Here is a 17612-nt window from a genome sequence, read left to right on the forward strand (position 1 = left end):
AGCCTGGAAAAGAAGCACTGCTCACATCAAGGAAGCTACAGTCTGGCATTCCTACCAGGACCCTCACTGGACAACTTGTATAAATGTGTCTTGTACTTGAACTATCCTAGTAGTTTTATTTTATCCATCCATCCATTCATTCACTTTTAATTGTACCTATATAGTCTGTATTGGTCGTGGTTGCTTTATTTTTTTTTTTTTACTTCCAATATCAAATACATTTGGAATTTATCTAGATATGATTTACAAAGATGTAATATGTGAGGTAGACTCTGTCATTCCTTTATCTTATCAGCCAATTATCATAAGATTAAACCATGAGGTAATTCTTTACCAACTGATCTGAAATATTGTTCTTGTCATATACAAATGAGTGCAAAATTGTGTTTCTAGATTTTCAGTTTAGACCTGTTCATACCCTACCCATAAATGATCTGAGTAGTATTTTTGAATTACATATCCATTTGGGTAAGAATTGATAGAGTTACAATACTGTTTTCTAGTTTTCTTCATAGGTTCTAAACCCTTTCAAAATAAGTTTATTCCCTGTATGCTTCCTGCTTTTATTCATAATTATTAATAATATCATTTCCCCTGTACATTCCCTTACTGATTATTGATGATGACTGATTTTACTATATGAACTTAAAAAACTGGACTTTTTTGAGCCTCTCGTGATGTCTAATAAATGTTTGAATGCAAAGTGGGAGAAAATAGAAGAAAACTGTTGTAAGTGAGCAGGTGCAAAGCCCCATTGTCCCAATTGCTCAATTCCTTTTCCTCTCCACAGTGGTCCCAAGAACAACCCAGTTAGGAGTCTATCTTGCTTCTCTTAGGTAACAGAAAGCCAGAAAGGTGAACATTATGCTCACCTGCAAATAATGGTTCTTTCACCTCTTCCTGTGATATGCAGGTACTTCTAATTCTGTCACAGAGTAGTCATTCAACATATACCCAGTGGCTTAGTAAAAATTAAAGGAATAATTATATTATTTAGTACTTTGACAAATTATTTAAAATCATGGTGAAAGCAGGCATCATCATCTTTTCCCTGCTTTAAAGTGAATGCATCTAGTGTTTCACCACAAATTATAGCACAGTCACTGTGTTTGAGTTAGAAAATTTGTATTCTATTTTTTATGTTTATCCCATTAAAAATGTTTGAAGGATGGGTACTGAAGTTTATAAGTGCTTACTGGCATCTACCATAATAATGATATGTTTACTTCTTGATCTTTGAATGTTATAAACTATCCAATTATTTAACTATCTTTATAGCCTTATAATAGAATTACTTAATCATGGTATCCTGTTACTTGACTATACTGTTGGGTTATAGAGGTTGTTATATGATATTTTTTCTAAGAGATGTTAATTTGTAAGTTTTCCCTTCATCAATACTTGTCAAATTTTGGGATTAAGGTCATGGTAGCTTAGTGATCCTCTGTGGCTCCTTAGCCGAATCACCTCCAGTAATTTATTAAGAATACAGATGTCTCAGCTTAGTACTCTTCTGCAATTCATGAATTTTTATTTTTTAGCTTAATAACTCAGCACTTTTGCTTTCTTATTATTCTTTACTGGCTGCCCAAGTTGTTAGTTTCAATCTTTTCTACTTAGTAAAAGGAGACTATGCATTTTCTTTCGAGTGCACAACTAATTGTATCTCAGGGATATTGCTAGTTTCTAAATATGATGAACCTGTAATTTCATTTCCCTATTGATTCAAGTCTAATTTAAAAGAGGGATTTAAAACTTTTTTTGGAAATTTTTTATCCAATTCTAGTTTTAATAGCTAGCTTTGTTGTTTTTATTTTTGACAATTTATTGAGTATTTTTTTAATGCTGCATGGTAAGATTTATTTAGAGAAGTGAGAGGAATACACACGCACATGAGGGCTTTATTTAGGGAGAGTGCACCAGGAAAGGTGAAACAAGGAATTTCATATCCTGCTCTGAGATTTTTTTGTGGTATAATATTTAGCAAATTTTTATGAAGATTCAATGAAGTATGTTGATATATGTGCTTTAAGGTTCAACATCCAGTAGGTAAATATTCAACTTAGAATTAATCATTAGAAAATACATTGTTAATATCCTCTATGTATTTATTTTTGTGGCTTCATTTTCAAGTATTGAGTGGTACATTATGGTCTTTTATCAATTTATTATTTTTTATTTTTCTTGATTTTTTTTCTCATGGCATGCAAATTTATCCACACTTTTGGAGGCCCCCCGTGATTCACTGTTCCTCTAACTTCTAGTTCACAGCAAAATAAACAGCCAGATATGTCTCTGCTGGGTTATTGGATGTAGAAAGCCTAGAGAAGTTATATCTGTTTTCATTGTGAATGTTCTACATAGTTTTTAATAATACATATTTTTTATTCTGTTTTATTGCTTGTAACTTAAGCTTAACTTCTGTTTTCCTTTTTGTTCATATTTGCATCATATGTTTAGGAAATTCATTTATTTATCTTTAAAGTTTCATGTTATTCTTTGAACCTTTGTTCATGTAACAAAGAAACAATTATGCATTGCTTTTGCCTTAAGGCTTCTACACTCTGTCCTCCACTGTTAAATTAATGTATTCAAGTAAACACCTTCCACATCAGATAAACAAATTCAAAAGTGGAAATGATTACATAATAGAAGTATTTCTTATTGTTTGATTTTCAGTACTCAGATGTTATGAATATTTATACACAGTGCTCAATCCCGGAACTGAAAATCCAAAAGTCTATGTGATTTACAGAATCCCTTTGTAAACAGTTATCCTAGTGAATTGTCAAATAAAAATTTGGAGGCAAGACAGCTTGAAAAGCGTTTGAGTACCAGTCTCGGAAAACTTTTATAAGCCATAAGGTTTAGAGTTCACGACTTGGTATCATTAAAAAAAAAAAACTTGGCCGGCACCGTGGCTCACTAGGCTAATCCTCCACCTTGCGGCGCCGGCACACCGGGTTCTAGTCCCGGTCGGGGCACCGATCCTGTCCCGGTTGCCCCTCTTCCAGGCCAGCTCTCTGCTGTGGCTAGGGAGTGCAGTGGAGGATGGCCCAAGTCCTTGGGTCCTGCACCCCATGGGAGACCAGGATAAGCACCTGGCTCCTGCCATCGGAACAGCGCGGTGCGCTGGCCGCAGCGCGCTACCGCGGCGGCCATTGGAGGGTGAACCAACGGCAAAAGGAAGACCTTTCTCTCTGTCTCTCTCTCTCACTGTCCACTCTGCCTGTCAAAAAAAAAAAAAAAAAAAAACAAACAAAAAAAACTTCCACTATCACATAACATTTTTGACAACCTGATCACGAAAAACAAAACTCTCACTACAGCATTCTAATAACAACAATTAAAAATATTTTGGGGGTGGGCATTTGGAGCAGCAATCAAGATGCCACTTGGGATACCTGCATCCATGTGGAAGTGGGAATAAGAGAGGGAGGAGATGTATATTTTGGCACACACTCCCTTGGACTTACCCCTAAGGGTAAAGCTAAAAACTTGCCATGGGACTCCAAATCCCATTAAGTTGGCAGGCACCAATGCCATCTTACTAGTTAAAGTGATCAGTTTAAATTAATAACTGATCATGAAGATAGGATTAAGTGTCAAAGGGATCACACAAATAAGACCAGTGTCTGCTAATAATAATTGATAGAATTAAAAAGGAGAGAACGATCAACATAGGAAGAGGGATACACAGCAGACTCATAGAATGACAAATGCCCTAAACAGCACTCTGGCCTCAGAATCAGCCCTTAAGGCATTCAGATCTGGCTAAAAAGCCCAGGAGAGTATCTCAGGCATGGAAAGCCAAGATACTATGGCAAAAATTGACCAAAATGAATGATCTCTGTGAGTGAGATCCCGGTGGAAAGAAGGGGCTTCATCCAAGAAGGAGGTAACTTTCTCTGAAGGGAGGAGAGAACTTCTACTTTGATTATGGCCTTGTCTAAATAAGATCAGAGTTTGTGAACTCAAGAGTCTTCCATAGCCTTGGCAGCTTAGGACAAGAGCCTTGGGTGATTACTGACATCATAAACAAGAGTGTCAATTGTTAAATCAACAACAAGAGTCACTGTGCACTTGCTCCCCATGTAGGATCTCTGTTCTTAATGTGTTGTACTATGCAAATTAACAGTAAAACTAGTCCTCAAACAGTACTTTATACTTTGTGTGTCTGTGTGGGTGCAATCTGTTGAAATCTTTACTTAGCATATACTAAGTTGATCTTCTGTACATTAAGATTCATTTTTAATTATCTTTATAAAGAATGGGATGGGAGAGGGAGTAGAAGATGGGATGGTTTGTGGGTGAGAGCATCGGTTTTGGGGGAAGAACCACTATAATCCAAAAGTTGTACTTTGGAAATTTATATTTACTAAATAAAAGTTTTAAATTAAAAAAGAGGAAGTGGCTGGGTTCGAGTTCCAGCTCTGCTGCTGATTCCAGCTTCTTGCTAAAGCACATCTGAGAGGCAGCTGATGATGGCTCAAGTAGTTAGGTCCCTGACACCTGTGTGGGAGGGCCTGGCTTTGGCCTGGCTCTATCCTGGCTGTTACAGGCATTTGGGAGTAAACCAGAAGATGAAAGGGCTCTCTCTCTCTCAATCTCTCATTCTGTTATTCTCTCTCTCTCATTCTCAAATAAAATTTAAGAAATGTTTTAGACATTTTCATGCTTAATTATTTCACTCTGCTTCATATTTACAATATATAAAGTACACATCCTCCCACTTCCCTTAATTCATGCAATATTAAACTGACCCAAAAGTAAGTCAAAGTCTCTCTTGGTTCTGTATTCCACTATTTTTCAGTGTTACTCTGAAATAAACAGTAGTATGGCGTTTCCACCGGGAACACAGCAGTTGTACTTCTGTGCCTGTGTGTGGAAAGGTATCATTTCCAGCTGCAGCTGGGGGCTTCGTTTCACATTAGCAGGTGTGGGGTCAGCAAACAACCTTCCTCTTGGGCTCTTTCCTCACTGCTTTCCACTGGCTGGACCTCCCTCTGAGCACCAAGCGCAGGGTGATGGTGGCTGAAGCAGGGAGGGAAGAAGCAGATGGCTGGGTAGCACCTATCCTTCTATATTTCACCCACTAGGATCACTTTAATTCAGTATGTTTTTAAAACTTAGATTTAAAAAATTTAACTCAAATTTCGATGAATCTCACTGTACTTCTGCTAGTAGGCAAATGTGTTCTAGTTACTTTTTATTGTCAAAATAGTATGTGTTGTCTTTTATCCTTTTACTATGTTTTAAGTGTATTCTTTTGATTTCTCTTTTTGTTTTATTTTTCTTTGTAACATGAATTGTAGTTTCTTTTCCCCTCTAGAACTTTGAAAAATATTTTCAAAGCTTCAGGAAGTTCCTTTTACGTAACTAAGTGTTCTTGAACTTTTACTTTTAGTTCCTCAAGAAACTGTTTTGGTTATGAAAAATTGTTAAATTTCTATATTTCTAATATTCATTGTTTATCCATTCACACCATTAAACATTTTTAGAAATGCTTCCTAAAAGTTAGTTGTATACTTTAGAGTATGTGGCTTTCAGAATTGTGCTCCTCCTAACTCTTTCATGCTATGTTATGATTATTGTTTATAGCACAGAATGCTTTCAAATGTCCTCTCTTTGTTTATTTCTTAATGGGTTGCTTATATTCATGATCCAATCTTTCTATTTGCCTAAAATTAGTGTGGGTGGCTTCTGTTTGGATCTTTATTTACTTGGAAACGGTCAATATCTTCTCAAAATCTGACCTAGAGAACTGGGTGAAGCCAGTAATGTTAAGAACCCTAGCAATTCAGAAACAGTTGTAAGTGGAGAAAGAACTTGGGTCATGGACATAACAAATGGGAGTTGCACTTCTGCCTGGACTCACTGGTGTTGGCTGAACCTGCAGATTAGGGGCCCACATTCCATATCTGGCTCCCGTGGCAGATAAACTATTGTCTGCATCAGGCTGCCTCCCTTTGGCTTCTGCTGCTATGAAGGGGGAGTGCTCTGTCTCCCTGAGTTAGTGTTGTGGTCTTTGAAATGTGTTTCCTACATGTTCACCAACAACCCTGGTATTACCTGGTATTGGATGTAACAGTCCAAAGGTTACTGACTCTGTGCCTCTCATGGATGGGAGTGTTCTCCCAGTCTCTGTCCATCTCCAAATGGGGCATCACAGGTGACTCAGTTCTAAGTGCAGAACAACCAGTCACCCCTACTCCCCAGTGCCTTGTGTACGTCTCCAGCCTGTGCCTCAAAATGAAGATAAATAAGTTCTCTTTCTTAAGAAATCTGAGCCACCACTATTCACTCTGGAGCTTTAGCTAAGTATTTACTGAATGCTGGGATAAAAAAGATACTTTGTCCAGTTTGAATCATTTGTTTCACAGTGCTGAACAATTGCATTGTTCTTAAAACCCTTCTGCTAACTGTTCATCTAAGAAGGGCATGTGGTTTGTTTTTCATTAAAGGTAAATCTCTTTTTATTAGATTTGCCTCTTTTTCTTAGATAGGCCTGGACTGAATTTGTGAAACTTGCAGGTGTCACTGTGATGGTGAACTGCTGAGGAGAGAAAACTGACCTAAGCTAGGAGTTAGGATGTTTTGTTAACCATGCTGGGCACATCTCTTACATGCCAAGATCCTCTGTTTCCTCCTCCAGAAGATGGAAATAACACCATCTGTGCTGCCTAAAGCTCAGGATATATGTTCCTTTTTGAAAAATAAATGAGAAGCTGCATAAAAAGACAACACACCAGGAATCGCAGAGCACGCTACAAATGCAAGCTTGCTGTATTCTTTCTCCCTGAAGCAGAAAGGAGTGGAAATCTCTTTCACACGGATTTTGCTCCCTTGAATAAGAAAACCATGTTTTCACGAACAGAGAAAGGGAAAAGCTGTCTGCTCCACCTTGTCCATCCATCCTGCCTGTTCATCATTTATCCACACATTACTTGTTCATTCATTCAACACCACATTCCAGAAGGCCAATCCCGCTCCTCGTGAAGCTCACATGTTTGCTGACAGAGACAGGCCACATGCACACACAGAAGCAAGATCATTTTATTCTGTGCCGAACATCAACAAGGAAAGTCAGCCGAAGAACAGAAAAGGCTCAACTGGAGGAGGTGTGACAGTAGCTGTTTTAGAAATATGGTTAGGGAGAGACCATTTTTATCTATTTGGGACAAATAAAACAATTAATGATTTGCCTGGCAACAGCATAATGCTTGACATTTCCAAATTTTTTTATCCTTTTACTTTTTGGATTTTGTAACAGCTGTTTGAGGCACATATTCTATACATGATTTAAATTTGAGAGGCAGTCACAAGAAAGCTGAGACTCAAGGGTACAAAGCTTTAAAATAGTGAGCATACATACCCATTTCATGTCTGGTGCTGGCCACACCTGTGCCATACCTCTCTAAAACCTCCTTGACTGTCCTCATAGACTCGTTGTACTTGGAAACGAGGCCAAGAAAATTATAGGAACCCATGTTGATGACATCTTTGATGATTCTTCCAGTAAATCTGCAGAGAGACATGAAAGTGAACACAAAGGGTTGTCTCATTTACTTTTAAGCCAGAATCCAAGAAGCACCAGGTCTGATCCAAATTATATATTTTCTTTTTAATGCATGCTGTTGTCAGCATAATGTGGTTTTCCTTTAGAGGAAAGGAACCCCATAATGATAGGGACCTAAGTACTGGAGAAACTCTGAGCTATAACTGAGCCCTGATTCGTCTTGGGTGCTCACTTTTATGACTCCCATGCTATGCAGGAACCTTGTGAAAGAACAAGAGCCATGGGCATCACTGTCTCCTTCAGCAAGGAATCGGAGACTAGAATTTGTAAAAAGAAAGCTGAAAAGAGCTCTTCCCAGCTGGCTTTGTGAGTCTCTTCTGACACAGATCCCACTTTAATTACAAATAAATGATCCATCTTGGCAACTTAATTCCTGTGACTTCCTGCACTAGCATCATGAGTGCTAAGGACTGAGCAATATAAGACCAGGCACTCCAGGCCTTGGCTTTTCACATCTGTGACCTGGTACTCATGCTAGTGTTTCCTTGAAAGCCTGGCAAACTGCTCCTGGTGACTGCCTCACCTGAACGTCCAGTTATAGTCATCAGACACCCTCTCCAACATGTCAAAATGAGGTCCTGGGGCACTGCAGACAGGCCGGTTCCAGTTGTCTCTGATTCTCATATAAAGATTTCGCGTATAAAAATTCTCAAAGTCTTGATACAGGGGCACAAAATCCTATTATAACAAAGGTGGAAGGTTAGTTTTGGTCTCTCATCTAAAAAACATTCTTATCTTTAAAAATGTATCTTAAAGAAATAAAGAGTGAGAGGACACCCATCTGTTGATTCACTGCCCAGATGTCCACAGTGGTCAGGCCTAGGCTGAGACAGAAGCCAGGAGCAAAGGACTCAGTCTGGGTTTCCATGTTGGTGGCAGGGACCCAGTCACTTGAGTCATCATTGCTGTCTCTCAGGGTCAGCATTAACACAAAGTTAGAATCAGGAGTAGAGCTGGGTATTGATCTTAGGTATTCCAATATGGGCATCTTAACCACTAGGCCAAACACCTGGTCCAGCCCCTCCCCCCATTTTCTTTTGTATTTCATTTAGAATTGAAGGCTGGGCGAAGATCTAGAAGAGCTATGTAAATAATCCATCAGCAAGTCTGTGTTTTGTACAAAGATCAGTAAGCAAGGAAACAGATGAGGTCCATAGATAAATCTGTGAGGACTCTACCCTCAAAAAAAAACAAAAAACAAAAAAACTTATCATGTAGTAGGGGAGGTAATACATGGGATAAAGAAGTATAACAAAGATGACAGAACAGTATATTTCATGTCCCAGAGCAAGTGTTAGAGTCCCCATAGCCTTTCTATAAAAGGAGAATTTCAGAAGGGTAACAACAGGTGTTTGTGTCTAAGACAATTTAATTGGTACAAAAAATAGTTGAGACAAGAATTGGTCTTAAGACCAATAGACAGTTAACTGTTCTAAACTGGACTATCCCTACTCACTATGTTTTTAGAAGTGTGGTTGAAGCCGGCGCTGTGGCTTAACAGGCTAATCCTCCGCCTTGCTGCGCTGGCACACCAGGTTCTAGTCCCGGTTGGGGCGCCGGATTCTGTCCCGGTTGCCCCTCTTCCAGGCCAGCTCTCTGCTATGGCCCGGGAGTGCAGTGGAGGATGGCCCAAGTGCTTGGGCCCTTCACCCGCATGGGAGATCAGGAGAAGCACCTGGCTCCTGGCTTTGGATCAGCACGATGCGCCGGCCGGCCGGGGCGGCCATTGGAGGGTGAACCAACGGCAAAAAGGAAGACCTTTCTCTCTGTCTCTCTCTCTCACTATCCACTCTGCCTGTCAAAAAAAAAAATGTGGTTGAACTCAAAATTTTGAATCTGTTGGCAGGACTGCTGTTGGCAGGAAGCTGGCTGTCACATGGCTGAAGACCTGGAGACTGAGATGAGAAGCTGGTGGAGGCACCTTGCCTCTCTTGCAGTTGAGGTTAACCCATGACTGGAGGGATATGCAATCCACCTGTTGGTGAATGCAAGGCATGTTGAATTTTGTCATCTGGCTTGCAGTAGTTAAAGCAAGGCAAGAAAAATGCAAAAGCTGTAACTATGGCCTAAGCCAAGAACTTTGGACATTGATAGCATTAGAGAGAGTAGCGGAGGAAGAGCCACATCTTGCAGGGGGACTCAGGGAAGCTGTAGGAGAGGTCTCGGAGAGGGTGCCAAGGCAGAATGAGATCGTTACAAGCAGGGATGTTTGCAGAGAGCACTTAGGGGGAATGGGTGTATAGGCTGGAAGTATGGAGTGTATTTAACAAGATTGCATGTGAATAAAACGTAAGGCATCTGTGATCATTCTTTGCTCAGAACTCATGGTAGCTCTGACTTCACTTCTATTTCAAGGTCTTGCTTTGTTTCTGATTTTCAGATTTGCTTCTGGTTATCTGACACCATCTCCTGTCTACTCCTTGTAGTGAAGATGAGGTTGCAGTGTTAGCTGGGCACAGATGGTGGGAGCCTCAAGCATTACTCACACTAATTACTTATTCTGCAAGTGATGGGTGAAAGGGAATAACTGGTCGTGAATTTGCTCATTCTCGCTCCCATCCTCTTTGGGCTGCTTGCTCTCCTTCCCCTTGTGAAATGGATTTGCTTTCCCAAATAACAAGCAGAACTGTGGGGAAAGCCTTTGCAGATGAACTTCTGCTGTTGATTTGACGACCCCTCATTCCCTGAGTTCGTTCATTCTAGAGGAAAATACAGGGAAGATCTGGGCCTCAGCCCTTTCTGTCATTTTACCCTTTGATCCTCAGTGAGAAAGGCATCATTTTTAGGGATAAATAGTGATTTTTCTGTAGGAAAGAATGTTCTTTGGCACATTCTGGACACTGTGACGTTCAAGGATGGTTGGGAGACTTGATTTGTTCCATTTGAAAATAACATACCAAATGTGCTCTCTCCAACTAGCTGGTGACACGGGTTTTAGTTTTATTTAAAACTACAAGTTTATGAAAACTATATGGCCCTTTCATGTTCTCACAGACAAGGAGTCATATTTTTGAGACAGCAAGATTGTGTAATTCCAGAAAGCTCATGTCCAAACTATTTCCTTTTTGATTCACTTTTTTTCCCAGATTGTTTGTTTTGTGGATTCTATGTCCCCAAATGATATTCATGTCCATTTGTAATTCTTGTAAAGCCTTACTTAAAATGATGATATAAAACTATCCTATCAAGAGAGAAGAGAGGGGGCCGGTTCCATGGCACAGTAAGTTAATCCTCCACCTGTGGCGCCAGCTCCCATATGGGCGCCGGGTTCTAGTCCCGGCTGCCCCACTCCAATCCAGCTCTCTGCTATGGTCTGGGATAGCAGTAGTAGATGGCCCAAGTGCTTTGGTCTCCACGTGGGAGACCAGGAAGAAGCACCTGGCTCCTGGTTTCGGATTGGCACAGTTCTGGCTGTTGCGGCCATCCAGGAAGTGAACCAACGGAAGGAAGACCTTTCTCTCTGTCTCTCCCTCTCACTGTAACTCTACCTCTCAAATAAATAAAATAAAATATTTTAAGAAAAGAGAGAATTAGTTCTGTAAATAGTAGTTCAGGAGTCTGAATGGAATCACAGGGTTAGCTTTTGTAAGGACCCTTACCCAAAATATTTTTTAAGTTGTTTTAGAGAGATGGAGAAGAGAGTCAACACATTCTGTCAGTAAAATCAAATAAAAATAAATTTCAAACTTGGAATCACAAAATGCACAAACTACAAGATGTGGAGGAAAACAGAAATCATGGAATTAAAAACCCCTTTTAACACATGCAGAAGATCAGGCTGAGCAAGGTGAGTGACTTGAACTCTACTCTGCCTCTGACCTCACCCACTTTCCCAGGCAGTGCCTTCAGAGTGACCTCAGGCTTACCATCTCCCCTCTAAAATAACAGTGCTGACAGAAAACCTGACCTGCACCATAGAAAACTAAGACCCACAGATCACTAGACTTTTGTGGGTGTGTCAATTAGACACAAGGAACTTGGCATCAACTTGAGAAAACTGTGGCTTCCCCATATCCTGCCTCATAAAGATGCATTGTTGTGGTGCCAGAGAGAGAATGAGGAATACTTCATCCTGCCTAAGGTTTCTGCCTCCTGACACAGATCCAGAATTTGTTTCTATGTGTATGTGGGCAGCTACCTCTTTATTGAGACAAATGCTTTGAGGGCAAATTACAGGGATTCAAACCTATTTTTTTTAAATTTTTTTAAACTTTTATTTAATGAATATAAATTTCCAGTGTACAGCTTATGGATTACAATGGCTTCCCCCTCCCATAACTTCCCTCCCACCCACAACCCTCCCCTCTCCCACTCCCTCTCCCCTTCCATTCACATCAAGATTCATTTTCAATTCTCTTTATATACAGAAGATCAATTTAGTATAAAGATTTCAACAGTTTGCACCCACATAGACACACAAAGTGAAACATACTGTTTGAGTACTAGTTATAGCATTAAATCAAAATGTACAGCACATTAAGGACAGAGATCCCACATGAGGAGCAAGTGCACAATGGCTCTTGTTGTTGACCCAACAAATTGACACTCTAGTTTATGGCGCCAGTAACCACCCTAGGCTGTCGTCATGAGTTGCCAAGGCTATGGAAGCCTTCCAAGTTTGCCGACTCTGATCATATTTAGACAAGGTCATAAAAGACAGAGTGAGGATAGTAACCAATGATCCTAAGAGTGGCATTTACCAGGTTTGAACAATTATACAGCATTAAGTGGGGAAGAGGACCATCAGTACACACAGGTTGGGAGTAGAGCCACTGGTGGTAGAGTAGAGGTTATGATAACAAAGGAATGAGGCCCAAGTGTGCTAGACAGGGTCTAGAACAAAGGACAGAGTCATTATTAGAGGAGCTAAGAAAGGTGCTGTCTAAGCTACAAATAAGTTTTCTGATTGAGAGGCAAATAGAACCAGATAGAAGGGGCTTGATAATAATCTGGTGGGCTTTAGGCCTTGTAAATTCAGAGGCCCAGACCTATCTATCTCTTCACATGGGGTACATCCTAAGGGAGGTGTGAACCTCCTAGGGGAAGGCACTCTGTTGGCTTTCATTACTTGGCTGGCCTGGGAGGAGAGCTCGCCAGGTAAAGGCAGGGGGCATCTCTAACAAGAAATTTACAGTTCTGCCTGCAATGTTGCTGACCCTACTTGACCATCCCTTCAGCTGCAGTGGTCACTTTGGAAGTTGGGCTGAGTGAAGGGCTTTTCAGCTTAGAGCCGATAAGATCTGTGGCTCTGACCTGGGCATCCTTCGACTCCAGGGCAGGTCCATTTCCAGTGATCCAACTCTTGGCAGAGCTGCCAGGGCTCTTCACAAGCTGACTTCTGCTGAAGCCCAGGCTTACCACATTGAAAGCCACTGCAGTGGACTGGCCTGTTGGGTCTCCTTGAGGGCAGATCACTGTACAGATCAGCCAGTAATAGGCCTGCCACCCATTGCTTCTGATGCCGAGCTTTCTTTTCCTCCTGGTTTGTGTTAAAGCAGACCAGAGGATGCAAGTCAAGGGAGTGTCCGTTTCCCATCTCTAATCTTCGGTGGCCTGAACTACAAGTCTATAGTCACAGGCATGTTCTGTAGTAGTTTTTCTAAGGTAGACAATGTCCATGAGGAAAATTATATTCTCACTTTAAAACTTTCTTTCCCTTTTGTCTGAAAGGGAGGTTTTTTTCTACTTACTGTATACTTCGCTGATGGCGAAGTGAATCTAGCTATGAGATTATTATTTAAATTCTTATTTTGGCTATGCTATTACAGAAAAATGTTAGCCATCTCTTTTATAAGGTCTAAAGATTAAATTGTGCATCCTACAGATTCCTTTATAGTAGAATTAGTTTCCTACCTTGAAGAGAATAGAGAAATGAAAGAACAAGTTGTGCTTAGAATAGAGAAATGAGGGAGCAAGTCCTAGATCGCTTGCTGACAATAGCAATATCACATGAATACTTAGCAAACCGTTTCAACCATTAGATAACAACTTAAGAAAACATTTACCAGAAGGTCCAATGCCTTCTATAAATTTTAAGAATCATGTATTTGAAAACACCTCTTAAATATCTAACATGGTGTAGATTGTTTAACCAGTAAACTTAAGCACAACCATGTAAAATGTTTTTAGTTTCTTTCTACCAACAAGTTTAAAACATATGATACACAGATTCAGGTCACACAAATTAAAATGTATCTATGATTGATTTTAGCAGCTTAAATTTATGGACAACCTTATCTATAAGCCATTTAAAATAAAACTCTTAATAAAATTTCCCCATGTGGACATACAATATGTACACACATATAACATGGCATAATAGACCAATATAGCAATTTTAATAATAGCTTTTAAAATCTTAACTCTTTTTGTAGATTGCCAATTGATTTGAATTGCTTTTTGTTTTTAGATTACTTTAACACATTGCTTTAACAGAGCATCAGAGTGTAATTCTATGTCAAAGAGAAATTGAGCTTCCTATGATCTTTTGCTGTGAGGTTTCCTTCCTTTACCTTCTTTCATTTTGGTGACCACGTTTCTGTGTTTCTGTGTGTAACACATCTTTAAGCATCTTTTGCGGGGCAGGATGAGTGGCAACAAATTCTTTCAGTTTCTGTTTGCTATGAAAAGTCTTAATTTCACCTTCATTCACAAATGAGAGCTTTGCAGGATATAATATTCTGGGCTGGCAGTTTTTCTCTCTTAGTACCTGGGCTATATCTCGCCATTCCCTTCTAGCTTGTAGGGTTTCTGATGAGAAGTCTGCTGTGAATCTAATTGGAGATCCTCTGAGAGTAATCTGACGTTTCTCTCTTGCACCTTTTAGAATCTTTTCTTTATGTTTCACTGTGGTGAGTTTGATTACAATGTGTCGTGGTGAGGATCTCTTTTGGTCATGTTTATTAGGGATTCTATAAGCTTCCTGTACTAAGATGCCTCTGTCCTTCTCCAAACCTGGGAAATTTTCTGCTAGTATGTCACTGAAAATGCCTTCTAATCCTTTCTCCCTCTCCATGCCTTCAGGAACTCCTAGAACCCGAATATTAGGTTTTTTAATAGTATCCTGTAGATTCCCGACAATATTTTTTAGATTTCTGATTTCTTCTTCTTTTCTTTGGTTTGTCTGTTTCCTTTCCTGTTCTCTGTCTTCTAAGTCTGATATTCTCTCTTCTGCTTTGCCCATTCTGTTTTTAAGGCTCTCTGATGTGTTTGTCATTTGATCTATTGAGTTCTTCATTTCATTATGGTTTTTGTCACTATCACAGTTTCATGTTCTACTAGTTGTTTCATTTCATTTTGATTCCTCCTTAATATTTCATTTTCACGAGAGAGATTTTCTATCTTGTCCATTAAGGATTTCTGTAGTTCAAGAATTTGTTTTTGAGAACTTTTTAATGTTCTTATCAATTTTTTGAGGTCTGCTTCTTGCATTTCTTCTATCTCATCATCTTCATAATCTTGAATTGGGGTGTCTTTTTCATTTGGGGGCGTCATGGTGTCTTCCTTGTTCTTGTTACCTCGGTTTTTGCGTTTGTTGTATGGCATGTTGGAGATATTTGGTTTCTTCACTGTGGCGTTTTTTCTTGTTACACTATGGCTCTATATTAAGTGGACTGTCTGCTTTCGGTGGAGCCTTAGAGGCTTGAGATAAGTGTGGCCTGAGAGCTGTGTTTGGTTCCTCAGGGTTGAGGGTGTGTCAAAGATGACACTCCCAGGTTAGGCGTGGTAAATCTCTCTTTCTTTCTTTCTTTTTTTTTTTTTTTGATTCAAAAGGGAAGTAATTCCGCACAGCTGAACGTAATTGGAGGTAGTTAGCAGGCGAATGATATACCCACAGGAGCCAGAGATCGGAAGCTCTTTCCCAAGGACCACACAGGGAATCTCTGCTGCCCTCAGTGAGGGCTCCAATTCTCCTGCAGTCTCTCACTGGGTTGCCAAGTTAGATCCTAATCTCCTGTTATTTCACCCCTCCCCCCAGAGTCAGGTTTTTCTGCTAGGCTGAGGGCCGGTGCAGACCTGAGGTCGCCCTGCTTATGACGTATGTCCAAAATGGCGCCTGCTCTTTGTCTTGCTCGCCTTTGAGGGGTGAGCGGAGAGAGAGAAACTCGTGTCCGTATCGGTCACTTTTTTTTTTTTCCCCCTCTCTCTTCTAGTTAGCCTGGTGAGCTTTTCCCCACGGAGTTTCAAGCCTCGTTCCCTCTAGTCTCCTCTTTCCGCTTGCCCACTGGTGTTTCAGGCTATTGAGGTTCGGCTCACCTCGCGTTCCAGCGCTGGTGCGTTGAGTCTGCTGCTGGTGTCCCGAACTTGGGCTTCCACGCTCTCCACGCAGGTCCACTGTGAATCACTAGTTCCGGAAGAGTTTCCTCTGCTGTTTCTTCCCCTACTCTTCCTTGACCCTGCAGTATCTCCACTTTTATTAACTTGTGTGTCTTGCTGAACTATCAATGTGCTCCCTTCCTATTCCGCCATCTTGCCGCTCTCACTCTAATTTTCTAATTTCTTTTTTTTTTTCTTTGACTGTAAAATTTTCTGAGATTTGTCTAACTTGAATATTCTTTTGGAAGAAAGGATCCTCACCAAGTCTGTTGTTAAGGCTTTCCACCACATTTTTTTAATTTGTTCTATTGAATTCTTCATTTCTAAGATTTAATTTTGATTTCCCTTTAAAATCTCAATTTCATGGAAAAAATGTTCATTTGTACCATGTATGGATTTCTTTAATTCATGGATTTGCTTCTGATTATTTCTAAGTAATTCTATGATCAATTTTTTGAATTCTGTTTCTGGCATTTCTTCAATCTCTTCATTTTCACATTCTAGGACTGAAGTAGAGATACTTGTTGGTTTTTTTTTTTTTCCCTGTGATGACTTTTATCTTTGGACAATGCCTCTGGATTAGTGGAGTGTTTGCTCTTTCAGTGAATATCCTGAGGTGTGTGCTGGGTATGGCCAGGAAGCTCTATTCAGTGCTCCAGGGTAAGAGGTGACACCCAAATTGGGAGTGGTAAATATTGCCCCCCCCCATTTTTTTTTTATCAGAAGGGAGGTTTGATTTGCTTTGTTGGCATGGTCTCATGCTTACCTCCTCTTCTCCAAGGAGATGAATGCATGGTTGCTAGCCCCAGTGGGTATAATATTTGTTCACGCTGCCGCAAGAACCACACAAAGGATCTATGCAATCCTCGATGTGAGCATAGATCCTGCAACAATGACCCTCACCATGGAATCAGGGAGCCCTGAAGGTGTGGAGCCCAAAGACCCAGCCACACTCTGCACCCTCCCATGCAGCCACAGTACTTTCACAGTCTCAGTATACAAGGTTCCCACAATCATGAGCACCCAGCCTCCTGTCAATTCTCCCAGCCAGACTCAGGCATCTCCTCTTGGCTGGTTACAGGGAACCAGTGCTGGATGGTCAGAGAGAGAGAAATACGCCCCCTTTCTTATTTCTCTAGGTTGGCAGGTATACTGTTCCCCACAGGGCTCCAAGCTAGACACATGCCAGGCTCTTCCTACAGCTTTTTTGCCAATGGTTTGGGCAGTTCCAGTCTGGTCTCACCTCACTCTCCAGAGCTGGTGCTGAGGCTCTCAACTGCTGGGTTCCTGAGTTGTGCATGTCCACACCCTCCATGTAGGTCCACAGTGTCCCTCTAATTTGTGTTGAGTTTCCTCTGCTGTTTTCTCCCTAACTCTTCTCTGAGATTGCACTCTATCCATGTTTTTTGTTTGTTTGTTTTAATTTTTTTTTTTTTTGGACAGGCAGAGTGGACTGTAGAGGGAGTCAGAGAGAAAGGTCTTCCTTTTTGCCGTTGGTTCACCCTCCAATGGCCGCCGTGGTAGGTGTGCTGCGGCTGGCGCACCGCGCTGTTCCGATGGCAGGAGCCAGGTGCTTCTCCTGGTCTCCCATGGGGTGCAGGGCCCAAGCACTTGGGCCATCCTCCACTGCACTCCCTGGCCACAGCAGAGAGCTGGCCTGGAAGAGGGGCAACCGGGACAGGATCGGTGCCCCGACCGGGACTAGAACCCGGTGTGC

At 40.9% G+C, this 17612-nt stretch overlaps 1 protein-coding gene across 1 annotated transcript in view; it reads right to left on the reverse strand.

The window, feature by feature from the left end:
• SPTLC3 (serine palmitoyltransferase long chain base subunit 3) overlaps nucleotides 1–17612 on the reverse strand; it is a 159330-nt gene that overhangs the window by 97014 nt on the left and 44704 nt on the right. The window contains exons 3-4 of the mRNA XM_062203864.1: nucleotides 8103–8257; nucleotides 7376–7524 (exon numbers count right to left, since the gene is read on the reverse strand). Of these exons, the coding sequence (XP_062059848.1) occupies nucleotides 7376–7524; nucleotides 8103–8257 (304 nt within the window). The remainder of the gene's footprint in view (nucleotides 1–7375; nucleotides 7525–8102; nucleotides 8258–17612) is intronic.

This window comes from Lepus europaeus, chromosome 10, assembly GCF_033115175.1.
Source record: "Lepus europaeus isolate LE1 chromosome 10, mLepTim1.pri, whole genome shotgun sequence".
Classification (NCBI taxonomy): Eukaryota; Metazoa; Chordata; class Mammalia; order Lagomorpha; family Leporidae; genus Lepus; species Lepus europaeus.